General features: G+C 69.4%; 3 protein-coding genes and 1 long non-coding RNA gene across 5 annotated transcripts; 2 read left to right on the forward strand and 2 right to left on the reverse strand.

The window, feature by feature from the left end:
* Positions 1–344: 344 nt before the first annotated feature.
* LOC137849055 (sodium/potassium-transporting ATPase subunit alpha-2) lies at positions 345–10,118 on the reverse strand. 2 transcript variants are annotated; one of them, XM_068668533.1, is made up of 23 exons: positions 9,992–10,118; positions 7,912–8,016; positions 7,760–7,819; positions 7,437–7,640; positions 7,063–7,176; positions 6,818–6,952; positions 6,479–6,596; positions 5,933–6,201; positions 5,556–5,754; positions 5,304–5,413; positions 5,064–5,198; positions 4,779–4,968; positions 4,373–4,548; positions 4,153–4,289; positions 3,917–4,067; positions 3,378–3,546; positions 3,144–3,298; positions 2,931–3,054; positions 2,220–2,365; positions 1,392–1,522; positions 1,200–1,292; positions 1,017–1,117; positions 345–405 (listed from the first exon to the last, which is right to left on the reverse strand). In XM_068668533.1, exons 1-23 carry the CDS (start codon positions 10,001–10,003, stop codon positions 377–379), a joined length of 3,063 nt encoding a protein of 1,020 aa, XP_068524634.1. In that variant the 5' UTR covers positions 10,004–10,118; the 3' UTR covers positions 345–376. The 2 variants fall into 2 exon arrangements, with proteins under 2 accessions (XP_068524634.1, XP_068524633.1); XM_068668532.1 differs by lacking the exon at positions 9,992–10,118 and adding an exon at positions 8,106–8,255.
* A 2,623-nt stretch (positions 10,119–12,741) lies between these two features.
* LOC137849053 (G protein-activated inward rectifier potassium channel 3-like) lies at positions 12,742–15,081 on the reverse strand. The gene is given in 3 exon segments (XM_068668530.1): positions 12,742–13,197; positions 14,186–15,020; positions 15,022–15,081. Coding segments are annotated over 3 exon segments (1,257 nt in total). The 3' UTR covers positions 12,742–12,835.
* LOC137849056 (uncharacterized) lies at positions 13,624–14,196 on the forward strand. The gene is made up of 4 exons (XR_011091651.1): positions 13,624–13,723; positions 13,757–13,898; positions 13,937–13,988; positions 14,058–14,196. It is a non-coding gene; the product is annotated as an uncharacterized lncRNA (long non-coding RNA).
* Positions 15,082–17,487: 2,406 nt separating the features above from the next.
* Positions 17,488–24,565, forward strand: LOC137849054 (ATP-sensitive inward rectifier potassium channel 10-like). Its single transcript, XM_068668531.1, is given in 3 exon segments — positions 17,488–17,623; positions 22,500–22,761; positions 22,764–24,565. Coding segments are annotated over 2 exon segments (1,140 nt in total). The 5' UTR covers positions 17,488–17,623; the 3' UTR covers positions 23,642–24,565.
* Positions 24,566–24,843: the final 278 nt, after the last annotated feature.

Genomic DNA, 24,843 nt, shown 5'->3' on the forward strand with positions numbered 1-24,843 from the left:
GGGGTGTGGGGGGCATGGGGTGGGGCCATGGGGGGGCACAACAGGCACTGGGGACAGAGAAGACACAGGGGGGGCCCAAAACCCCTTCCCCACTCAGTGCCCCCCCCCAGCACAGACAGAGCAGGCCTGGCACCGAAGGGGTTAAATTGGTTTATTGCTCCAACGGGGGGGGGCTCTGGTGCCCCCCCCCAGGCGTTTGGTGGGGGGGGGGGTCCCCAATACCCCCCCCGGGGCCCAGCAGCGCCAACCCCCGGGGTTAGTACAGGGTGAGGGGGGCGTGGGGGAGGGGTGGGGGGGGCTGGGACCCCCGTGGGTGGGGGTCCCACTGGTGGGGGGGTGGGCGCGGGGGGGGGCTGGGCCAGCCCCACGTTGGCACTCAGTAGTAGGTCTCCTTCTCCACCCAGCCTGGAAGGGGGCAGGCGTTAGGGGGGGGCTGGGGGGGGCTGGAGGTGCCCCCACCCCATTGAGACCCCTCCTCACCCCCCCACCCCCATGGGTGCCCCCCCAGCCCCTCGGGTGCTCCCCCCCCCCCCCTCGGGTACACCCTGCTCTCAGGGGGGCTCCCCACTTCCCGGGGTGCCCCCACCCTTCTGGGTGCCCCCCCCCAAAACCCTGGGTGCCCCCCACCCACCTGGGTATCCCCCCCCCCACTGGGTGCCAGCCGCAATTTGGGGGGGGGTGTCAGGGTCTGCTTTGGGGACAGAAGGGGACCAAGGTGGGGGTGCCTGTTGGGGGGGGGGGGCAGTGCCCATATTGGGGGGGCTGGAGAGGGGCAGGGGGATTTGGGGGGGGGGGGCAGGTGGTTTGGGGGGGGGGCAGTTCCAAAGCTGGTTTTTGGGAATGGACAAGGTGGGTTTGGGGGGGGGGGCAGGATTTGGGGTCCGGTGCTCCACATCTGGGGGCAGAGCCCACTGCGGGGCACTGGAGGGGGTCGGGGGGGCTGCACCCTAATGGGGCAGGGGGGTTTTGGTGCCTGGGGGGGGGGGGGTATTTGGGGCGGGGGGGGGGTCACTCACCGCCGGGGTAGCGGCGCAGGATGAGCTTGCGCACCTCGTCGTAGGCGAAGATGAGGAGGCTGTAGGGGAAGGCGCAGAACCACCAGGTGACCCTGCAAGGGGGGGGGCACAACATCAGCCCGGGGGCACCCATGGGTGCTGGGGGGCCGGGGGGGACCAAGGGGGGGGCTCACTTGAGGGGGGTACATGCGCAGGGCCACCCCCATGCCGGGGCAGTAGGAGAGGAACGCCGCCAGCGCCGTCTCCTCCAGCAGCCCAAAAATCAGAATCTTGTTCCTAGAAGGCACCGTGGGTGTTGGGACCGGGGGGGGCACCCATGGGTGCCGGGGTGGGAAGGGTTTTGGGGGGTCCGGGGGCCGGGGGGGGGGCACCCACTTCATGCCCTGCTGGAAGACGGAGTTGCGCCGGGTCTTGCAGATGATGAGGTCGGCCCATTGCACCACCACGATGCTGGCGAAGAACGCCGTGTGGCACGTGAACTCCACCACCTTGCGCTGCTCGTACGTCTGGGGGGGGGCACGGCTCAGCACACGCGCGTGTGAACCCCCGGGGACATGCGTGTGTGCAAGGGAAGGGGTGTGCCGGGAGGGGGTGCACAGCAAAGGGGGTGTTCGGGGGGTTAGGGGGGGGTGTGAGGGGTGCTGAAGGGAGGCAGGGTGGTGGGTGAGTGTGCAAGAGGTGTGAGTGTGCAAGGGGTGTGAGCACAAGCAGAAACGGAGTGCACAAACGGGTGTGCAAGAGCTTGTGCGCCTGGGTGAGGGTGGGGTGGCACGTGCAAGCACACCAAAATGGGTGCACGAGGGTTGTGCATGAATGCAAGTGTGCAAGGGCACAGGCACACACACACACACAGACACACGTGCACACTCACACGCACATGCACACGCCGTGCAAGGGGAGCTGCACAAGCAGGCAACCAGGCGTGCACAAGGATGGCTCTGCGAGGGCACACGCGGATACACCACAACACAGGTGTGCACATCAGCACTCAGCAGGTGCACAGGCGTGCAAGGCCCTTGCACAAGCGTGCCTGCACCCACACGAGGGCACACGAGCTGCAGCACCCCGAGGAGCCGCACAAAGGCAGCGCACAAACCGGGGGCTGCAAGGGGAGGGAGCGAGCAAGCGCTTGTGCAAGCGTGCCAGCAGGTGAGCGTGCACACAGGGGGTGGGGGGGGGCTTTGCACGAGCGCGTGCGCTCACCCACTCCTGGCCGTAGGAGTCCTCCAGGTCGTTGGTGGAGCGGTCGTCCCAGGCCAGGCGGATGCCCACCAGGCGCGCGGGCAGGAAGCCGTTCTCAGCCAGGATCACGAAGTAGGTGAAGAACCCCCCCAGCGCCTGGATCATGCCTGCGGCACCCCCCCGCGTCACCCCACGGCTCCGCACCCATGGGTGCAGCGGCAGCGTGTCCCCGGGTGTCCCCAGCGGGCTCCCTGCACGCCCCCCAGTGCTCCCAGTATCACCAGTGGGTGCCCAGCGGTGGCACGGGGTGCTGGGGGGGTCACTCAGGGTCACCGGTGGGGTGCCGCGGTGAGCCCTTGGTGCTCCTCGGGGGGGCCCCGGTGTCACCCAGTGCTCCTAAATGCCAGCTGGGGGGGGGCATCACCCATGGGTGCCTCAGGGTCACCAGAGCCCCGGGCAGGGGGGTGTCCCTTGGGAGCACCAGTGAATGCCCTGCTGTCACTGGTGGGTCCTGGGGGGGCCACCAGAGCCCTGGTGCCAGCCGGGGGGGGGGACACGGCTGGAATCAGCAGTGGGTGCCCCAGGTTCACCAGGGGTACCCCGGTGCCATGTGTGGGCCCTGGGGTGCTACTCGGAGTCCCGGTGCCCCCCCAGCTCTCACGGTGTCCCCAGTGGGTCCCGAGGTGCGGGCAGGGGTGCCGGGCCCCCCCCCCTCCCCGGGGGGGCGCTCACCGATCTGCCCGTAGGCCATGCTGATCAGCCGCTCGTTCACCAATTTGTCCGTCCGCGGGTTGCGGGGCTGCCGCTTCATGATGTCGCTCTCGGCCGCCTCGTAGGCCAAGGAGATGGCGGGGACCTGGGCGGCATCGTCACCCCGTCACCCCCAGTCACCCCCATGTCACCCCCATGTCACCCCTGTGCCACCCCCGTGCCGCCCCCCCTCACCATGTCGGTGCCCAGGTCGATGCAGAGGATGGTGACGGTGCCGAGCGGCAGCGGGATGTTGGCGATGATGAAGAGGAGGAAGGGCGTGATTTCGGGGATGTTGCTGGTCAGCGTGTAGGCGATGGATTTCTTCAAATTATCGAAAATCAACCGCCCTTCGGGGACAAGGGACAACAGGGTCAGCACCCATGGGTGCTCCCACAGGGACGGTGGCACCCATGGGTGGCTCCTGACCTTCCTCCACCCCGGTGACGATGGAGGCGAAGTTGTCGTCCAGCAGGATCATGTCGGCCGCCTGCTTGGAGACGTCGGAGCCGGCGATGCCCATGGCGATGCCGATGTCGGCTTTCTTCAGCGCCGGGGAGTCGTTGACGCCGTCACCCGTCACTGCCACGATGGCACCCTGGGGACACAGGGGTCAGGCACCGGGGGGTGGGGGGGACAGGGACACCGCGGGGATGGGGACACCATGGGGATGGAGACACAATTGGGATGGGGACACTGCAGGGATGGGGATGTGAACACCATGGGGATGGGGACACTGTGGGGACAGGGACACCATGGGGATGGGGACACCATAGGCCATGGGATTATGGCACTGTGGGACATGGGGACAGAGGACCAAGGGCATGAGGATGGGAGCACCGCAGGGAGCAGGGGTGGGGACATCATGGGGCACGGTGACTCCACGGGGCACCACGAGACACGGGGACAAGGGACAAGGACACCCAGGGGGGAACAGGGATGCTGTGGGGGGGCCGTGGGACACCCACCTGTCGCTGGCAGCCCTCCACGATGATCAGCTTCTGCTGCGGCGAGGTGCGGGCGAAGACGATCTCGGTGTGGTTCTTGAGGATCTCGTCGAGCTGCTCGGCCGTCATGTCCTTCAGGTCGGAGCCGTGCACCACGCACGCCTTGGCCTCCCTGCGGGCACTGCGGCGCTGAGCGGGGGCCCCCGGCCTCCCCCCTGCCCCCCGCGTCCCCCCCCTCAAAACCCCCCGGCCCCTACCGGGGGTTGACCTGGCTGACGGGGATGTTGAGGCGCGCGGCGATGTCCTCCACGGTCTCGTTGCCCTCTGAGATGATGCCCACCCCCTTGGCGATGGCCTTGGCTGTGATGGGGTGGTCGCCGGTCACCATGATCACCTGGGGGGGGGGGGAAGACCACCACCATGAGCCCGTGTTTTTTTTTTGGGGGGGGTGTGGCGTGAAGCTGGGGGGGGTCTCACCTTGATGCCGGCACTGCGGCACTTGCCGACGGCGTCGGGGACGGCGGCGCGGGGGGGGTCGATCATGGACATGAGCCCCACGAAGCAGAGGTTGGTGGTGGGGAAGTTGATCTCGTCGGCGTCGAAGCGGAAACCCCGGGGGAACTTCTCCGGGGGCAGGTAGAGGTGGCAGAAACCTGGCGAGGGGCAGAGGGTGACGGGGTGGCCCCCTCCCCATCCCTTCTGCACCCCTCCTGTCCCCCCCATGTCCCTTTTGTCCCCATATCCTCCATATCCCCACATCCCCCCTCCCCTTGCCCCCATACCCCCATATCCCCTCACCCACCCCCCCATGCCCCCACCTCCTGCATCCCCCCACCCCCCTGTGCCTCCCTACACCCCCTCCCCACCCCTCGGCCCCGCTCACCCAGCACGCGCTCCCCCAGCCCCCCCAGCTCGAGGTATGCGTTCTGGAAGGCCTCCTTCATCTCCTCGTCCAGCGGCACCTCCTGGCCCTGCAGCAGGATGCGGGAGCAGCGGTCCAGGATGCGCTCGGGGGCGCCCTTCATCACCAGCAGGTACCCCTGGGGGTCCTCCTCCCGCTCGTGGATCGAGAGCTGCGGGCACGGACACAACGCTGGCACCGCGGCCACCGCCACCACCGCCACCACCGCGGCCACCGTGGCCACCGCCGGCACCGCCGCGGCCGCACCTGGTACTTGTTGGTGGAGTTGAAGGGGATCTCGGTGACTTTGGGGTTCTTGTCCCGCATCTTCTTGACGGAGCCGCAGGAGAGCTGGATGCACTTCAGCAGCGCCGACTCGGACGCGTCGCCCGCCGTGTCCCGCTGGTGCGCGGAGAGGAACCCAAGGTGACGCGTGGGGACACCGGCACCACCGGGGTGGCAGACTGGGGAGGTGACACCTGGACCCCGGTGCTGGGGGCCACCTACCTTGGAAATTGAGATGTTCTCCTGGCCCGGCTTGAAGACGGCGCGGTTGCAGAGGCCGGCGATGCGCGCCAGCGCCGCCCAGGTTGGTGAGCGCTTGTCAAAGGTGGCACCTGAGGGACAACGGCCCCCGTCAACCCCCATCTCCTCCGGGGACACCTCCTGGGGCGCAGGCAGGCGCCTTAGGGGGCCACTGCCCGAGGGTCGGGGTGCCCAGGGGTTGGGGACCCAGGGGGTTTGGGGCCGGCCACCCACCCGACTGGTCCTCGGTGGTGTCGGCCTCGTGGATCTGGTTGTCGAACCACATGTGCGCCACCGTCATGCGGTTCTGGGTGAGGGTCCCGGTCTTGTCGGAGCAGATGGTGGAGGTGGAGCCCAGCGTCTCCACCGCCTCCAGGTTCTTCACCAGGCAGTTCTTGCGCGCCATGCGCTTGGCCGTCAGCGTCAGGCACACCTGGGGGGGGCACCCATGGGTGTCAGGGGGCACCCCCGGCCCTCAGCGGGCACCGAGCGGTGCTGGGTGCAGCAGGACCAGCCGAGCCCAGTAGCACCAGTCCCCGCCACCTCCCTCCCACCAGAACCAGTGCCCTCACAGCACCTTCTCCCCCTTCTGCTCCCCTGGGGGCCCTTACGGTGACGGTGGCCAGCAGCCCCTCGGGGACGTTGGCCACGATGATGCCGATGAGGAAGATGACGGCCTCCAGCCAAGTGTAGCCCAGGATGAGGGAGAGGATGAAGAAGGAGAGGCCGAGGAAGACGGCGACGCCGGTGATGAGGCGGATGAAGTGCTCGATCTCCATGGCGATGGGCGTGCGGCCCACCTCCAGCCCCGAGGCCAGCGAGGCGATGCGCCCCATCACCGTCCGGTCCCCCGTGGAGATGACAATGCCCCGGGCGGTGCCTGGGGGACAGCCACGGGTCACACGTCCCCTCCGTGCACCGGGGACACCCACACGCGTAGGGGCACCCTCCTGGCTAAGGACACCCGGCCACGAAGGGGGCTCTGGGGGACACTCACCCCCACAGGGGACACGGGGGCCATCGAGCGACATGCCCACCGGGGTGCACCACAGCACGTGGGCATGCACCCACCCGGGGGACATGAGGGACGTGTCCCACTGGGGACACGGGGGGGGAAACAGGGACCCCGCCAGCACCCAGCACCTGTGGGCGCCCACCTTCCACGCAGTTGGTGGAGAAGAAGCAGATGTTGCGGGTCTCCAGCGGGTTCTCGTGGGTGAACTCGGGCGAGCGGGTCTGGGGCTCCGACTCCCCGGTCAGCGAGGAGTTGTCCACCTGGTACAGGCAGCGGTGGGTACCGGGGGGCACGGGGCACCCCCCCTCGGCCAGCCCCAGTGTCCCCAGAGCAGCTCTGGGGTCCCCACAGCAGCCACAGCACCCAAAGGTCCTGGTGCCCACCCTGTGCCCGTCCTGGTGCCCACCCGGTCTCAGCGTCCATCCCGTGCCACCAGCAGTGCCCCCCCGTCACCACGTCACCGGGTGCCCCCCCCGCTCACCTTGCAGCCGTGGGAGGAGATGATGCGCATGTCGGCGGGCACCCGGTCCCCCCCCTTGACCTCCACCAGGTCGCCCACCACCACGTTCTCGGCGTTGATCTGGATCTTCTCGCCCTCGCGGATCACCAGCGCTTGCTGCGGGGCACAGGGCACCCTGAGGTCCTGCCAAGGCCCCCCCCAGGACCCCCCCCCCAACAGCCTGGCAGGGTGCTGGGGCGCAGGGACAGGGGTCCCGGGGCTCCTACCTGGGGCACCATGTTCTTGAAGGAGTCCATGATTTTGGAGCTTTTGGCTTCTTGGTAGTAGGAGAAGCAGCCGGTGACGATGACGACGGCGGCCAGCACCACCCCCAGGTAGAGCTGGGGACAGTCAGCGTGTCACCGTCCCCAGCGTGCCCGGGGACATGCCCGTGTCCCCCGCCATGTCCCCTGTGTCCCCACACAGTGCCCGTGTCCCCTACCATGCCCGTGTCCCCCCACAGTGCCCATGCCCCCTGCCATGTCCTCCCACATCCGCTGTGGTGCCCCTGTCCCTTGTCACACCCGTGTCCCTTGTCACGTCCATGCCCCCCATGGTGCCCATGCCCCCCATGGTGCCCGTGTCCCCGCAGTGCCCTCACGTTGTCGTTGGAGGGCTCGTCCTCCATGGCAGCCTGGATGCCGTAGGCCAGGAAGCAGAGGATGGCCCCGATCCACAGCAGGATGGAAAATCCCCCAAAAAGCTGGCGGCAGAACTTGACCCACTCGGGGGTGGTGGGCGGGGGGGTGAGGGCGTTGGGGCCGTCCTGTGCCAGGATCTCGGCCGCCCGCGCGTTGGTCAGACCCTGCGGGACGGGCACGATGCCACCACGGGGACAGGGGATGACTGGGGGGGGGGGACACATGGGGAGGGGGGGGACACATGGGGAGGGGGTGCCAGGAGGGCACCGTGGGGACATCTCACCCGGGACAGGTCCACCTGGTATTTCCTTCCCAGCTCATCCAGGGACAGCTTGTGGTCATCCTGCGGGGGCACCCCTGTCACCACTGGGGGGGGGGGGGCGGCACGGTGTCCCCGAGCCCCCCCCCCCCAACCCCCTCAGGTCCCCTCCTCACCAGGTTGACCTCCTTCTTCAGCTCGTCCAGCTCCTTCTCCTTCTGCTTCCTGCGGCCCCCCCCGTTCTCCGAGGTGGTGGCCGCGGGCGAGTACTCGCGGCCATCCTGCGGGCGCGGGGACACCGTGGGCACGGGGGCACCGCCGGCACCGCCGCCACAGCTGGCACGGCCGCGGCCGTGGGCACGGGCATTACCATGGGCATGGATGTCACCGCCAGCGTGGGGGTCACCGTGGCCACAGGCATCATCGAGCGTCACCGTGGGCACGGTGGGACTGCAGGCACGGGGTGGCAGCGTGGGGATGGGGGGCGCGGCGGGGGGGGTGGGTGTCACCGGGGGGGCCGCTGGGGACATGGGGAAGAGGCACCCGCGGCACAGAGCACCGGGGGGGTCAGCGTGGGTACTTGGGGGGGGTCACCGTGGGCGTGGGGGGCGGTGTGGTGGTCATCGGGGGGTCACCAGGGGCACGGCGGTGTCACCGGACGCAGGGGAGAGGTGTCCGTGGGTCAGAGAGGGGGGGTCACCGTGGGCAAGGGGGGGGCACTGCGGCCACGGGGGGGTCGCTGCGGCCATGGGGGGGTCACTGTGGCCACGGGGGGGTCCCCACAAGCCGTGAAAACAAACCCAGCACCACGGGGGTGCCACCCCCAGCAGGGGCCGGGGCGCGGTGCCAGCTCCCCCCATCTCGGGGAGGTTGTGGGGGGGTGACCCGGCCCCCCCCCGGTGCCCCCCCCCCGGTGCTGCTGGCAGGGGGGGCTGGCACAGCGCGGTGGCACGGCCGCGGCCCCGGCAGCTCCGACGGAGCTTGGCAGGAGCAGGCGTGGGGGGGAGCCAGCAGCGGGGTTATGGGGGGGGGGGGGGAAGCGGTGGCTGCCCCCCAGCGTGGGGCCGGGGGGGCTGTGGGGGGGCCGCGATGCTGTCATGGAAAACGGCCCCGGTGCCAAGAACAACTGCAGGGAGCAGCGGGGTCGTGTTACCGCGGGGACAAGGGGGGGGGACGGGGGGGGGGGGCGGCTGGCTGCCCCCCAGCCACTGCCCCACACAGCGGGGGGGGCCCCAAAATGGGGTTTTGGGGGGGGGGGGGCTCTGCTGTCTGCCCCCACACACAGATATTGTGTCCCCCCCCCCCTCTATTTGGGGATGTTTCTGCTTGGTGGGGGTGGGGGCACTGCTGGGGGTACCCCAATAATTTTTATTGAGGGGGGGGCAGGGGGTGTCCCCCCCCCACTCTGTCCCCAGGGAAATGCCCGTGAGTGGGTGGCTGGGGACAGAGACCCCTGGGCTGGGGGGGGGGAGATGTGGGGTGGGGGGGGCAGTGGTGTCAAGTGGAAAGGGGGGGACAAAGGGGGGGGGGGGCGACAAGGACTGGGGGTGTCCCCCCCCCCGGAGGCTGCCGTGGCACCAGGGACCCTGGCACAGAGCAGCCAGGGGGGGGGACACGGGCACGGGGCCACTGTCCCGTGGGGGGGACACGGACACGAGTGGGGGGGGCAGAAGGGGGTGTCACAGACGTGGGGCTGGGGGGGACACGGACACGCGTGGGGGGGGGCACACAGGGGCTGGGGCTTCTCCACGGCAGCGCCCCCGGCTCCGTGCCTCAGTTTCCCTCCGTGGGACCCACGGGGGTGACAATGGGGGGGGACAGTTGGGGGGGGGACACAGTGGAACCTTCGGGGGGGGGGTGGCAATTTGGAGGGAGGGGGCTGCAGGGCTGCGGAGCACCCGTGGGTGGGCGCTGGTGGTGGGAGCAGCCCCCACGGGGGCAACAGCTGCTGGGGGGGGGGCAAGCAGGTGCCGGGGGGAGTGTGGGGGGGGGCGCCCCTCGTGGGTGGCCTCGTGCCGGGTGTCCCGCGTGGGGGGGGTCACGCGTGGGTGCGAGTCACGCGTGGGTGGGGGCGACCTGCGTGGGCTGCTGCCGAGGGGAGGGGAAGGGGCCAGCTTTTTGGGGTGGGGGGTGGGGGTGTCAAGGGGGGGGGGTTGTCCCCACTCGTGGGGTGGGGTGTGGGGGGGGGGCAGCTGCCGGGAGCCGGGCGGGTGCCCCGCGTGGGTTCGTGCCCCGCGTGGGCCGCCCCCTACTCACCCCTCTGCCCATGGCGCTGCCGTCGCTGCTCCCGGCCCGGGGCTCTTTGGGGGGGGGGGCGAAGGCAGCGGCGGAGAAAAACCCGCCCGGCCCCGCCCGGCCCGGCCCCGGCCCGGCCCCCCCCCGACCCCCCCCCGGCCCGCCGGACCCCTCCGCCCCCCCCCTCCCCTCCCCGCTCGGTGTGTTTTGGGGTTTTGGGGGGGCTGCTCCCTTCCCCCCCCCCTCCCCCGAGAGCACTGGGGGTGTCCGGACCCCCCCCCCCCCGCACCCCCCCTCCTTCTGTGGGACTTGAACTTTTATTTTTTTTGGGGGGGGGGGGCACTTCTCAGCGCTGGGAATGGGGCACGGTCCCAGTTCTCCCAGTATGGTCCCAGTTCTCCCAGTCCGGTGCCAGTTCTCCCAGTCCAGTCCCAGTTCTCCCAGTCCGCTCCCACTTTTCCCAGTATGGTCCCAATTCTCCCAGTATGGTCCTAGCCCGCTCCCCCCCCCCGCGCTGGCCATGCCCCCCCCCCCCCCCGCTGATGCCACCGAGAGCAAGCGGGGAGGCTAAAATTAGCCGGGGGGGGGGCGGGGGGGAGGCCAGGGCCGAGGCACGCGGCTGTGCCCAGGCCCCCCCAGTTCCCCCAGTACCCAACGGCCCTCCCAGTACCCCCCCCCCCCCCCATCCCCGCCCCGGGCCCCCCCAGGGTCCGGCTTAGTCGCCACGGCAACCGCCTCCGAGCCTCAAGGGCGGCCCAAGGACGCGGGGGGGGCACGGCCGAGGGGCCCCCAGCCCCTGCACCAGTGTCCCCAGTCTGCATCGGCACTCCCAGTATCACCCCCGTCCCCCAGTCCGCACCAGTTTGCACCAGTACCCTCCTCTCCCCCAGTATCCCTGTAGCCCAGCCTGCACCAGTGTCCCCAGGACCCCCAGTCTGCACCAGTTCCCTGGTCCAGCTTCACTCCCAGTATCCCCAGTGTGCCCCAGTCGCGCCAGTCCAGCCCTGCACCCCCAGTGTGCCCCAGTATCCCCAGTCTGTCCCATTCCTTCATGGTCCAACCCTGCAAGCCCAGTCTGGACCAGTCCTCCCAGTCTGTGCCAGCATCCCCACTCTGTCCCAGCACCTCCCAGTATACCCCAATACCTCCCCGTATGCCCCAGCTTTCCCCCAGCACCTCCCATTCCATCCCAGTATCATGCAGCCTGTCCCAGTCCTCCCAGTCTCCCTGGAACTCCCACTCCATCCCAGTATATCCCAGTTTCTCCCATTCCCCCCACTCTGCCCCAGCACCTCCCATTCTATCCCAGTGCTCCCCAGTATCCCCAGTCCCCCAAGATCTCCCAGTCCCTCCCAGTCCCCCCAGAACTCCCAGACCCTCCCAGTATCCCCCAGTCCCCCCAGAACCCCCACTCCCTCCCAGTCCATCCCAGTCCATCCCAGTCCATCCCAGTCCCTCCCCAATTTGCCCCAGCACCTCCCAGTGCTCCCCAAACCTCCCACCCCATCCCAGTACCCCCAGTCCCTCCCAGTCTGCCCGACCACCCCCCCCTCTGCCGAGTCCCCCCCACCCCCCCGACCTCCCTCAGCCCCCCCACTACCCCCAACCCCCCCAAACCCCCCCCAGTCCCCCCCAGCCCCCCCGCAGCCGGGGTTGGGGACAGGAACAAGGCCGGGGGGGGGGGGGCGGAGGCTGTCGGCGGGGGGGTGTTTACCGGGGCCGTGTCCCCGCTGTGCCCCCCCCGCTGTCCCCCCCCCCCCCGCTGTCCCCCCCCCCGCTGTCCCCCAGCTGAGCAAACAAATGACGCGGGCGCAGCCGGCCCCGGCCCCACGGGGGACCTGGCGTGGGCCCCGGCCCCCTCCCAGTGCTCCCAGTGCTCCCAGTGCTCCCAGTTCCCCCCCCGGGCTGGGCAGCGCTGCCGCGACCCGGGGCCGCGAACACGCGTGGGACGGGGGGGGGGGGGGGCGGGAGGAATGCGGAGGGGGCGGGGCCTGGGCGGGCTGGGGGCGGGGCTTGGGGGGGACACACCCACACAGACCCCGCCCCCTCCCTCCTTGCCCCGCCCCCTCCGGTTCCTTTCGGGCCATCCCCGCCCCCCCCCGGCACCGCAGGGCCCCCCCCTTTTGTGTCCAGCCCTGCCGGGGGGGGGGGCACCCATGGGTGCCGAGGAGGTGCCCCCCCACTTCGGTTTCCCCCTTAATTAAAAAAATCTAATTAGGAATGAGGCCCTCCCCCCCCCCGGACACGCTAATGGCTCACCCCCAAAAACTTTGGGGGGGGGCACGCTGGAGTTAATGTAGGTCCTACAATAACAACCGGGGGGGGGGCATTGATGCCATGGGGGCAATCTGCCACCCCTTGATGGGGGGTACAAAGCCTGCCCCCCCCCCCCCACCTAGGGGCACCTCTGCACGCCCCCGAGCCCCTTTTTTTTTGGGGGGGGTGTAGGGGAAACTGAGGCAGGGTGCGTGTGCCAAGAGCACGCAGCCGGGGGGGGGCAGAAGGGGAATCAAACCCAATGGAGGGGGGGGGGTATGGGATGGCACGGCCCCCCCCCAGGTGATTTCCCCCCCCGCCATGAACCCCAAAGCAAGGGGCAGGGTGACGAGGACACCGGGTCCCCTTGCGGCGGTGACACTGGGGGGGGGGGGGGGGAGTGTACCTGGCACCACCGCACTGCCCCCCTCCCAAAATAAATAAATAAATAAATAAATAAATAAATAAATAAATAAATAAATAAATAACCCATTACCATATCTGGGGAGGGGGGAGATGCAGCTGGGGGGGGGGTTTAGGGGGGGGGTCAGCCTTTATTGAACCAACCCCAGCGGGGCAGCCGGGGGCACCCGGGGGCACCCCACACCGTCACAACCCCTCGGGGCTGGCCAGGGTGCCGTTGTGTTCCGGGGGGGGCGGTGAGGTTGGCGGGGGGGGGGGTCCCGGCTCCCCCCCGTCCCCATCTTCCACCGCTGCCACCGCCGCCACCGCCTCGTCCAGCGGCTGGTCCAGGCGGCTGGGGATGGACCAGTAGAGGTGGGCATCGCGCCGCGCCGCCGCCGCCGCCAGCTGCCGGGCGCTGCAGGCCGGGGTGGGCACGGGCACGGTGTGGTGGAAGCCGCCGTAGTCCACCTCGTAGCAGCCCTCGGCCAGGCTCAGCACCGGCGAGAAGCGGTGGCCCCACAGCACCTCGTCCGCCAGGTAGGAGCTGCGCGCCTGGCACGTCATCCCTGGGGGGCAGCGGGGAGGTTTGGGGGGGTGGGGGGGGTCCCAAAGGCTGCACCCCGCATGTGCGCATGGCACGAGCGCAGAGCGCACGGCACGAGGACGCTGCCCCCGGTGTGGCCATGGGGTTGTGGAAGGGGATTCGGTGGCCTGGGGGTGGGTAGGGGGCAGCTGGTACATGGGGTACCCTGGTTGGGGGGCACCCCAAACTATAAGGCACGGGGCACCCCAATCTGTGCTGCACCCAGTGCATGGGGCACCCTGAGTGTGGTGCGTGGGGCATGGAGGTGATGTCCCCATGGAGATGTCCCCATGCACATGGCATGTCCCTATAGAGGTTCTGTCCCCTGGAGGTGTCCCCATGGAGGTGATGTCCCCATGGAGGCGGTGTCCCCACAGAGAAGTCCCCATGCACATGGCGTGTCCCCATGGAGATGTCCCCTTGGAGATGTCCCCATGGAGGTGGTGTCCCCATGGAGGTGTCCCCATGGAAATGAAGCGGCCGCATGGAGATGTCCTTGTGGAGATGAGGTGTCCCCATGCAGGTGTCCCCCTGGAGGTGAGGTGTCCGCATGCAGGTGTCCCCATGGAAGTGGCGTCCTCACAGAGCAGTCCCCATGGATGTGATGTGGCCCCATGGAGGAATCTGCATGGAGATGGCCCCATGGAGGTGGTGGTCCCACAGAGATGTCCCCATGGAACCGAGGTGTCCCCTTGTCATGGAGATGTCCCCATGGAACCGAGGTGTCCCCTCATCATGGAGATGTCCCCATGGAACCAAGGTGTCCCCGCAGAGGTGTCCCCTCATCATGGAGATGTCCCCATGGAGGTGGCAGTCCCATAGAGATGTCCCCATGGAACCGAGGTGTCCCCTCATCATGGAGATGTCCCCATGGAGGTGGCGGCCCCATAGAGACGTCCCCACGGACACGAGGCGTCCCCACAGAGGTTCGGTGCCTCCCGGTGCGCCCCCCCCCCCGGCGGCCCCGTTACCTGTGGCCTCCACCATGCCCTCGAGGATGACGACGATCTCAAAATCGTCCTTCTCCAGCTGGTGCCGCGAGACGTCCCAGAAGGGGCTGCGCTCGTCGATCTCGTGGCTGATGATGAGGGGCGAGACGAGGAAGAGGCGGTCGTCGCCCGTCTCGAAGCCCACGCTCAGGTCGGTCTGGTCCAGGGGGATGAACTCGCCCTCCTGCGTCTGCTTGGACTTGATGAGCTTGGCGCGGATGGAGGCCTCCACGATGTGCGAGTCCCGCAGGTCGCCCACGCGGAACATCAGGCAGAGGCGGTCGTCCCGCAGCGACACCACGGCGTGCGAGGAGAACACCAGCGTCTCGGCGCGCTTGTTGGGCTGCGAGATCTTGACGAACATGCAGCCCACCATGAAGGCGTTGACCATGGAGCCCAGGATGGCCTGCAGCAGCAGCAGCACGATGCCCTCGGGGCACTTGTCGGTGATGACGCGGTGGCCGTAGCCGATGGTGGTCTCCGTCTCGATGGAGAAGAGGAAGGCGGAGACGAAGCCGTTGAGGTTGTTGACGCAGGGGGTCCAGGCGTGGTCCTCCAGGTGGTCCAGGTCTCCGCGGCAGTAGGCGATGAACCACCAGATGAGGCCGAAGAAGAGCCAGGTGACGGCGTAGGCCAGGATGAAGACGAGGAGGCTGAAGCGCCACTTGAGGTCCACCAGGGTGGTGAAGATGTCGGTGAGGTAGCGGTAGGTCTCGCGCACGTTGCCGTGCTGCACGTTGCACTTGCCGTCCTTCTCCACGTAGCGCTGGCGCTTGCGGGCCCCGGCCCCCCGGCGCCGGGGGGGAACGGGGGGGGGCCTTGGCCTCGCCGGGCCCCCCCTCGGGCACCCCGCAGAAGGCGGCGTTGTCCTGAGCCATCGCCCTCAGCGCCTGCGGGAGGGAGAGGGTGGTGGTGGTGGCGCCCAACTGGGAGCACTGGGAGGCACTGGGAGGGGCAGGGGGGGCCAGCAGGAGGCTGGGGGGGGGGCAGTGAGGCACGGGACAGCGGGGGTGGGTGAGGGCACACATGTGTGTGTGTGTGTGCACACGCATGGACACACGTGCACACGATGCATGCACTCACACAAAGGATGCGTGCACACACGTGTAAATGTGCACACACGTGCAGGTGCACATGCGTGTGCGCACACACACACACACGCACACACGCGTGTATGCAGACGCACACATCTACTGACACTTGCACACACGTGTAAACGTGCACACGCCTGCATCCAGCTGCCTGCAGGTGCACACGCGTGCACACACACACAGACACACGCACACGCACATGCACACACGTGTGTATGCAGACACACACATCCACTGACACTTGCACACGCGTGCAAACACGTGCACACGTGTGCGCACACACACACACACGAGCAGATACCGGCACGCCAGCACCCAGCGCTGTGCACACACGTGTGTTTGCCCACGGGGGGGGTGCATGCACACGCGTGCAGCCTGGGGGGGGGGGTGGGGGGGCACGGGGGGTGTCGTTGCACGCTGCCATGCACCGGAGCGTGTGTGCACCAGTCCCGTGCACGCACTGGAGCGATGCCAGCGCACACACACGGGGCTGGGCAATGCACACGCACACACGATGCTCACACACACATGCATGTGCCGCCCCCCCCCCAGCCTATCCTTGCCCCCCCCCCAAACTGTGCCCCACACAGCCCTGCCCCCCCCCCCCCCCCAGCTCCCCAGGCTTTGAGGGGGTGGCCCAGGCAGATTGGGGGGGGGGAGGGGGCATCTTCCCCAAAATATATGGGGGGGTGGGTAAGGGGGGGGGACCTTCACCTCCATGCAGGCCTTGTGTGCCCCCGGCCGGTGTCAGGGCCCCCAGCGCCACCCCCGGGTCACCTCGCTGCGAGGGGGGGGCTGAGATGTGCCCGGGGGGGTGGGGGGGGTGCAGATAGCGGGGCTGGGGGCGCGGGAGAGATCGAAGGGGGGGGGGGAGCAACACAGGGGAGGGGGGGCAGCAGCAGCCCCCCGGGGCCGTCCCCTCCACCCCCACCCCCCCCCGCTCTGCCCCTCGCCCCCTCCCCATCCCTTTCCATCCCTTTGCCCTCCCGCCCCCCCCCCCCCCTCACTCACCGCTCCCCCCGCGGCTCCCGCCGGGGCGCGCCCCCCCCGTGCGCTGCGCGCATGGCGCAGGACGAGCGCAGCGCCCGGCTCGGCTCGGCCCGGTCCCACCCGGTCCCGTTCGGGCTCAGCTCGGCCCCCCCCCCCCCCAAAACACCGGATTTTTTCCCCCCCCCACCCCCCCCGCGCCTCCCCCGCCGGCCGCTCTCCGCCGTTCCCCGGCAACGGCTGCGCCCCGGGAGCGCGCGGCTAAAAATACCGAGCAGCGCCCGCCCCCGGCACGGCCCCCCCCCGGCCCCGGGCCGAGCCGAACCGGGCCAAACCCCCCCTTAACCCCCCCCTCACCCCCCGACCCCCCCCCTCCCGGGAAGGGCAGAGCGGCGGGGCCACGCGTGGGGTGTGCGTGGGGGGGGCGCAAAATGCGCCGGGGTTGCGCCCACGCGTGTGCTCGGGGACACGCGTGGCACGGGGGGGGGGCGCCTGGTGCTGCGCTCTGCACCCACACGGTGCTCGCTGCTGACCCCCCTCACCCCCTCCGGTGGTGCCCCCCACCCCAAAAAAAAATTCCTCCCCCCCCCCCCGGTTGTCCCCCCCCCCGTCCCGGTGGCGGTGGCGGCCCCGGCCCCTCCCCGGCCCCCCCCCGGCACACAAAGGCGCTTTGTGCCGGGACCGGCCCGGGAACAGCGGGGCCTTGTGCGGGGGGGGGGCGGCCCCACGCACCCACGGCCACGCACCCACGGCCCCACTGCCCCGCGCCCCCCCCCCCCGCCGCTCCATCATCATCATCATCAGCCCTAGGGGGGGTGTGGGGGGGTGATGGTGTCGGGGGGGGGGGGTTGCCCACAGGTGACACCCACCCCGTGCCCCCCCTCCGCACGGGGGTCTCAGGACCCCACGCAAAAACACGGGGGGGGCCCGGTGGTGAGAGGATGTGGGGGGGGGGGGATGTGGGGGGTGCTCGGTCCCCCCCCCCCGCCCCGGGGCCGGTAACGTGACCCGGCCCGGGCTCGTTTTCCACCCCATTAACCCCCCCCCGCCCCCCCCCCAAGCCCGCCCCACGCCGGCTCCTCCCCCCCCCCCCCACCTCCCCCGGCCCCCCCCTATTCCCCCCCCCCCCCCGGGGCCCCCTCCCCGGCCCCGCCAATCGGTGCCAGCCGGGCCCGGCGAGGCGGCCGGCCCGGGGAGGGTGGGGGGGGGGGGGGGGGCGCGGGGGGGGCCCCGTCCCACCGCCGCCGGCCCCGCCGAGCCATAAAGCCCATGGGGAGCCGGCGGCGGCCGGGCTGAGCGCGGCCAGGCACCCCCGGGCGCCCCAGGGTGCCCCCCCGGCAAGGTAAGGGGCCGCCGGGGGTGGGGTGGTCCCGGTCCCCCTGAGCCCCCCCGCCCCCCGCCCCGGTAAAGCCCCCCCTGGTCGCGGCCAAGACACCCTGGGGAGGTGGGCGAGGGGCTGGGGGCTGCCGGCAGTGCCCCCCCCTCGTTGGATGCGGCTCCGGGCCGGTGGCCCCGCGCCCCCCCCATCGCGCTGTCCCGTGTCCCCATCACGTCCCGGTGTCCCGTGCCCCCACCTCCCTTTATCCCCCAGCCCCCATGTCCCAGTGTCCCCGTGTCCCCAGTGTCCCCAGTCTCCCCGTCCCCCGTCCCCATGCCCCCTGTGCGCCCCCATCCCATGTCCCCACATCCCCACGTCCCCCTCTCCCCTTCTGTCCCCGCTGTCCCCATGTCCCCGTGTCCCATCTCCGCCATCCCCTCGCCCCCACCTCTGTCCCCACGTCCCCACACCCGCTGTCCCCACGTCCCCATGTCCCCCGTATCCATGTCCCCACGTCCCCCGTCCCCATATCCCCGTATCTCCAGTGCCCCTGTCCCCAAATCCCCCCTCCCCGTGGGTCTCCCCCCTCCCCACTGGGGACCTGGACGGACGGACAGACGGACAGGGAGACGGACGGACGGACACGGATGGGGGGGGGGGCACCACATCCCCACTCCCACCCCCTCCAGGCACCTCTGGGGCCACCCCTGTCCCCTCTACGGCACCCCACGGGGGTGTCCCCATTGCCCCCCAGCACTGAGGCCCGAGGCCGTGGGGTGGTTGGGGGGGGGCCCTTCCTGCCCCAGGGACTGGGGGGGGGGGGGGCAGGGTCAGGGCGTTTCAAGGGCATTTGGAGTGAGGGGGACGGGGGGGGGGGGACCCACAGGGCGCTGGGTTGGTGGCACCGGCCCTGGGTGGGCTGGGAATTAGCCAGGTTAACCAGGCTGTGGGTTAACCAGGCTGGGAGTTAACCAGGCTGGGAGTTAACCAGGCGGCAGGTAATCCAGGCTGTGGGTTAACTGGGCTGTGGGTTAACCAAGCTGTGGGTTAACCAGGCTGGGAGTTAACCAGGCTGGGAGTTAACCAGCCTGTGGCTTAACCAGGCTGTGGGTTAACCAGGCGGAGTTAACCAGGCTGGGAGTTAACCAGGCGGCAGGTAATCCAGGCTGTGGGTTAACTGGGCTGTGGGTTAACCAAGCTGTGGGTTAACCAGGCTGGGAGTTAACCAGGCTGGGAGTTAACCAGCCTGTGGCTTAACCAGGCTGTGGGTTAACCAGGCTGTGGGTTAACCAGGCTGGGAGTTAACCAGGTGGCAGGTTAACCAGGCTGTGGGTTGGGTATGCCGGATTAGCCGGGCTGTGGGTGAGCAGAACCACAGATTAGCCACGCTGGATTAGCCGGGCTGTGGGTTAGTCACGCTGGATTAGTGGGGTTGGGGATTAGTGGGGTTGGGGATTAGTGGGGTTGGGGATTAGTGGGGCCACAGATTGGCCATGCTGGATTAGCAGGGTTGGGGATCAGCCACGCGGGATTGGGCTGTGGGTTAGCCAGGTGTGGTTATCTGGGACTGGATTATCTGGGATGGGGGTTACCCGGGTGTGGGTTATCCTGGGATTGGATTATCCCAACTATGGGTTATCCAGGTGTGGGTTATCTGGATGTGGGTTATTTTGGGGTTGGATTATCTGGGATGTGGGTTACCCAGGTGTGGGTTACCCAGGTGTGGGTTATTTCGGGATTGGATTATCCCAACTGTGGGTTATCCAGGTGTGGGTTACCCAGGTGTGGGTTATCTGGGTGTGGGTTATTTTGGGGTTGGATTACCTGGGTGTGGGTTATCCGGGTGTGTAGCACTGCGGGTGTGCTTTATCGGGGCGCGGGCTGGAGGTGTGGGTTACGGGCGGTGTGCGGTGCCTGGTGTGGGTTATCTGCCTGTGGGGTACCCGGGTTAGTCGGGCTGCGAGTTCCACCCCCCCCCCCCATGAGCTGCGGGTTAATGGGGCTGGGGGCTGACGGGGCCGGGGGTTACCCGTGCTGTGGCCGCGGGCGGTGGCTTCTCCGCTGGCTGCAAGGGCTGAGCCGTCCCCGCCGGCCTTATCCGCCCCATCGGCACCGGCGCCGCCAGCTCCCGGGGGAGCCCCCGCGCCCCTGGGTCCGCTGGACGCGCTCCCGGCCCCGCCGAGCTGCCCCGGAGGCGGCGGGCTTGAAAAGAGGCCAAAACGGGCTTTTTTTGCCCCAATCCGCAGCCGGCAGCGGGGTGGATTTGTTGGGAGTTAACGGGGGTTGAGTAGCACTGGGGGGCGGAGGGTTTGTCATTTTGGGGTCCCCTGGTGCTGTGGGGACCCCCCCCCCCACAGTGTCCCTGCTGTGCTAGAGGGGAAACTGAGGCACGGTTGGGGAGGGGTCCATGGTCCCATCCTGCCCCCGCCGCCCCGCGCTCGCCATTTTCCCAAATTTCCCAAATTCTGCAGCTCGGGGCCGGCAGCGTGAAGGCACGGGGACGGCGCTGGCCTCAGGGCCCCCCCAGGGGTGTCCCCCCCCCCCAGGGACACCCTCAAACCGGGTGCGATGGGGTCCCGGGGCGCTCCGATGGCCAAGGGCAGGGGACGCAGGGGACAGCGGCCGAGCGGGGTGGGTGGCAGGGGGGACGCTGGCCCCCGGGACCCCCGCTGGGGGGGGGGGGGGCCAGGCTGGCCGGGGGGGCGGCAGCGAGCGCGGGGCCGTGCATGCTAACGAAGCGCCTCGTCAAAGCGCCTTTGTGCCCCGCCAGCTCCATTGAGGCCTCTCCTCCGGGGCGCACAAAGGCCCCACTGTCCCCGTGTCCCCGTCCCCCCCCCCCGCCTGCCCTTGCACAGCCTCCCCCCCCCCAAAGCACCCAGCCCCATGCCGCATCCCCCCGGTGTCCCAACCCCGCGGTCCCCAATTTTGTACGGGGACGGGGTGAGGACCCTCCGCTCCCAGTTGCCACCAGTATCACGGCCCCCGTTTTTGGGGTGGAAAGGGGGGAAATTGGGGCTGGCGGGGAGCCCGGCCACGGCTGGCACCGTGCGGGCACGGGAACGGCGCCCAGGTTGGCGATGCCAGCGGGCCACGGGGAGGGGGGACGGGTCCCCGTGTCCCCTGCCCTGCGAGGACCCCCCACATGCTTGTGGGGGGGGGGGAAACTGAGGCAGGAGGCGGGGGGGGGGGGGGGGGTTAATGGGTAACCGGCCCGAGCAGGTGCCGGTCGTGCTTGGTGGCGGCCGTGCCCCGCGGCATCGTCCCCGCACCGGGAACAAGCGGAGCCTTGTCACAACCTGTGTACAGGGCACGGGGGGGGGGCACGGGGGGGCTGCCAATGGGGGAGGGAGGGTGCTCAGGGGTGGGGGACCCCAGAAATGGGGTGGAAAGGGTGCAGGGAGTCCCTGGGGTGTGGGGACCCCAAAGAGGGGCAATGGAAGCTTTTTGGGGGGGGGGCAAGGATCCCAAAAAAGGGGTGCAGGGATGCTGGGGAGGGGAAGGACCCCAAAAAGGGGGAGAAGGGCATAGAGGGGTGCAGGAACCCCCAAAAAAACAGGGGCTGGTTTTGGGGATGCGCGGTGCCCCCAGGTACCAGCAGTGACCTGGTTGGGGATGGGGACAGGGCCCTGCTCCCGGTGCCACCGTCCCCTCCATGGGGCTTTGCCAGGGGTGGGGGGCGGATGCAGCACAGGAGGGCCGGGGGCAGCACCACGCGGGGTGGCCGCTGCCTTCCGGGGCCCCCCCTGGCTTTGGCCGGCGCAGGGCCACGAGGCTCCAAGGAGCCCCCCCAGGCTGCCACCGCGTCCCCGGTGTCCCCGGCACGCCGCCTCCCGCAGCCAGCTCGGAAACCACGGCGGGGCCAAACACTGGCGGGGGCTGAAAGGCCTGAAAGGGGCCTTTCTGTGCCGGGGGGGGACCGGGGTCGGGGACGGGGACAGGGACGGAAGCGCGCCTGGCGCCGCCGCCAGCCCCTTGTGCCCATCGCCTCCCATTCATCCCCTCCTTCCTCTTCCTCCCGGCCCGATTCAGTCCCCGTCCCCGCCAGGACAGCCGGGTCCTGGCCCCAGGAGAGGTGGCAGGGGGACAGCCGGGACATTGCGGGGAGGGCAGGGAGGGAGGGAGGAGCGGACGGACAGAGGGACAGGTGAGAGGACGGGGCATAAAAGCACGGACGGACGGACAGACAGAGGCACGCACGGACAGACCAGGGTACGGACGAGGGGAGGAAGGGAGGGACGGGCAGGTGGATGGGGGGGTGCTGGGGGGGATGGATGGACAGACGGATAAGGAGATGGACCAAATGGGCGGGGGGACAGCCAGGTGGGGGGTGTGGGGACAGACGGACAGTTGGGTGAATCCATCAGTAGGGAGGAGGACGGACGGACAGACGGACGGACAGACGGACGGACAGACGGGGGGAGGGCTGCAGGCTGTGAGGGGTGACAGTGGCCACCAGCACCGCGGTGCCACGAGGCCGCCGGGTCCCAAAACTGGGCTGGGGTCCCCAACGTGTCCCCAACACCCAACCCGTCCTCAGCCTCCATCCCTCAGCTGCCTGTCCTCGTACCACCCCCCAGCCACCCCCCACCTTCCCCAGCCACCCCCCCACCTTCCATCCTTCTACCCATCGCCTCCTCCACCCGTCCTCTCCCATCCACCCAACCTTCCATCTTCTCACCGTCTTCTCCACCCACCCATCCCATCCCATCACATCCCATCCCATCCATATCCCCCCATCCCATATCCCCCATCCCGTATCCCCCCATCCCATCCCATCCCATCCCATCCCATCCATCCCCTCCCCATCCTCCACCCTACCCCGCCACCTTCCCCCCCGACCCCCAACCCACTCCCGACTCTCCCCCCGCGCCCCCCCCGCTCACGGTGCCCCCTCCCGCAGATGACGTCGGCCACCAAGGTGTACTACAGCCAGACCACGCAGACCGACAGCCGCCCGCTCATCGGCTCGGGGCTGCGGCGCCGCCGGGTGATGACGAAGGACGGGCGCAGCAACGTGCGCATGGAGCACATCGCCGACAAGCGCTTCCTGTACCTCAAGGACCTGTGGACCACCTTCATCGACATGCAGTGGCGCTACAAGCTGCTGCTCTTCTCCGCCACCTTCGCCGGCACCTGGTTCGCCTTCGGCGTGGTCTGGTACCTGGTGCGGTGGCGCACGGGGACCTGCTGGAGTTCGACCCCCCGGCCAACCACACGCCCTGCGTCATGCAGGTCCACACGCTCACCGGCGCCTTCCTCTTCTCGCTGGAGTCGCAGACCACCATCGGCTACGGCTTCCGCTACATCAGCGAGGAGTGCCCGCTCGCCATCGTGCTGCTCATCACGCAGCTGGTCCTCACCACCATCATGGAGATCTTCATCACCGGCACCTTCCTGGCCAAGATCGCGCGGCCCAAGAAGCGTGCGGAGACCATCAAGTTCAGCCAGAACGCGGTGGTGGCGCAGCACAACGGCAAGACCTGCCTGATGGTCCGCGTGGCCAACATGCGCAAGAGCCTCCTGATCGGCTGCCAGGTGACGGGCAAGCTGCTGCAGACCCACCTCACCAAGGAGGGCGAGAGCGTGCGGCTCAACCAGCTCAACGTGGACTTCCAGGTGGACACCTCGTCCGACAGCCCCTTCCTCATCCTGCCCCTCACCTTCTACCACGTGGTGGACGACGCCAGCCCCTTTCGGGACATGGCCCTGCGCACGGGCGAAGGCGACTTCGAGCTGGTGGTGATCCTCAGCGGCACCGTGGAGTCCACCAGCGCCACGTGCCAGGTGCGCACGTCCTACCTGCCCGAGGAGATCCTCTGGGGCTACGAGTTCACCCCCGCCATCTCCCTCTCGGCCAGCGGCAAGTACGTGGCCGACTTCAGCCTCTTCGACCAGGTGGTGAAGGTGGCGGTGCCCTGCTGCGTGCACGAGACCGTGCGCTTCGGGGACCCCGAGAAGGTGAAGCTGGAGGAGTCCCTGCGGGAGGCGGCGGAGCGGGAGCGCGAGGGAGCCCCCCTGAGCGTCCGCATCAGCAACGTCTGAGACGCCGCCAGCCCTGGGGATGCCACCAGCGCGGGGAGACGCCGCCGGCTCTTCCCCCCCCTTCCCGGCTCTCGCCGTCCTCCTGGGCCTTTCCCCCCTTCCTCGTGGCACGGGGCTGCCCCCCCCGGGACCCGCGTGGGTGCTCGCCCACCGGTGGGACCACGTCCCCCTCGTCCCGGCCCACGTGGGGATGGGGCTGTCCCCGTCCCCCTCCCCTAACGCTCTGCTAACACCAGCCAGAGACCCCTCCCCAGCCCCTCTGCGCTGCCAGGAGGAAGGTGGACACAATCCTGCCGGGAAAGCTGTCCCCGGGGTGGGGGGCACGCGGCCACCCCCAGCCCCTGGGGACACGGTTCCCCACCAGCTGGGAGCGGCCTCGCTGCTCAATTCCACCCTGGCGAGCCACGGGGAGCGGGACAGCTCCGTGCCAAGGGGGGGAAACTGAGGCAGGACCCCCCCCCAAACACACACACACACCGAGGCTGCCCCCAGAGCCGGGGCCCCCTCCCCACGCTGCCCCCTGCCTGTTGGGGGGGGGGGGACACACACTGGGGTGTCACCGATAATCGGACACGGCCACGGCGCCGCGTCCCCGCTCGAGCCCCCACCTCGAGCACGTCGCTGCTGCTAACGTAGAGCCCCCGCCTATTAACGCGCCCCCCCCGGGCACCCCCAGGGCCCGGGGCTGGTCCTCCCCCGCCGCACGGAGCCCAGGTTATGCACAGAGGTGTACACATAGTGCCACTAACCCCTACGTACAGCACCGGGGCAGAAAGGCTTCACCCCTGGAAAGACTCAACGCGTCCGAGCCCTGCTTCCACTGCTGGGGGCACCTCGGGGCCTCGTCCTCGATTTGGGGAGAAAAGACCAAGGAGTTACTAAATAAAAGTTCTATTATTGACAGGCAGAAAGGGCTCTGCCCGCGCGCCCGCAGCGACGCCGAGATGTCCCCGTGCCCAGGGGTCCCACGCGGGGTCCCCCCCCCCCGTGCCATGAGGGGTCCCCCCCTGCTTGGGGCTCAGCCCTGGTGGTGTCACCGTCCCCAGGAAGGCTGCGAGCACTCGGTACAGGAACACAGGAGGTTTATTGATGGTTTTCCCCCGCCGACATCATCGCACGGGTGGTTACAAGAGAACGGCCCCCAGTACGGGGGGGAAACTGGCACCAGTGGGCAGCTGGGACTGGCACTGGGAGATGCGCTC

The sequence above is a fragment of the Anas acuta genome, unplaced genomic scaffold, assembly GCF_963932015.1.
Source record: "Anas acuta unplaced genomic scaffold, bAnaAcu1.1 SCAFFOLD_386, whole genome shotgun sequence".
Taxonomy (NCBI): domain Eukaryota; kingdom Metazoa; phylum Chordata; class Aves; order Anseriformes; family Anatidae; genus Anas; species Anas acuta.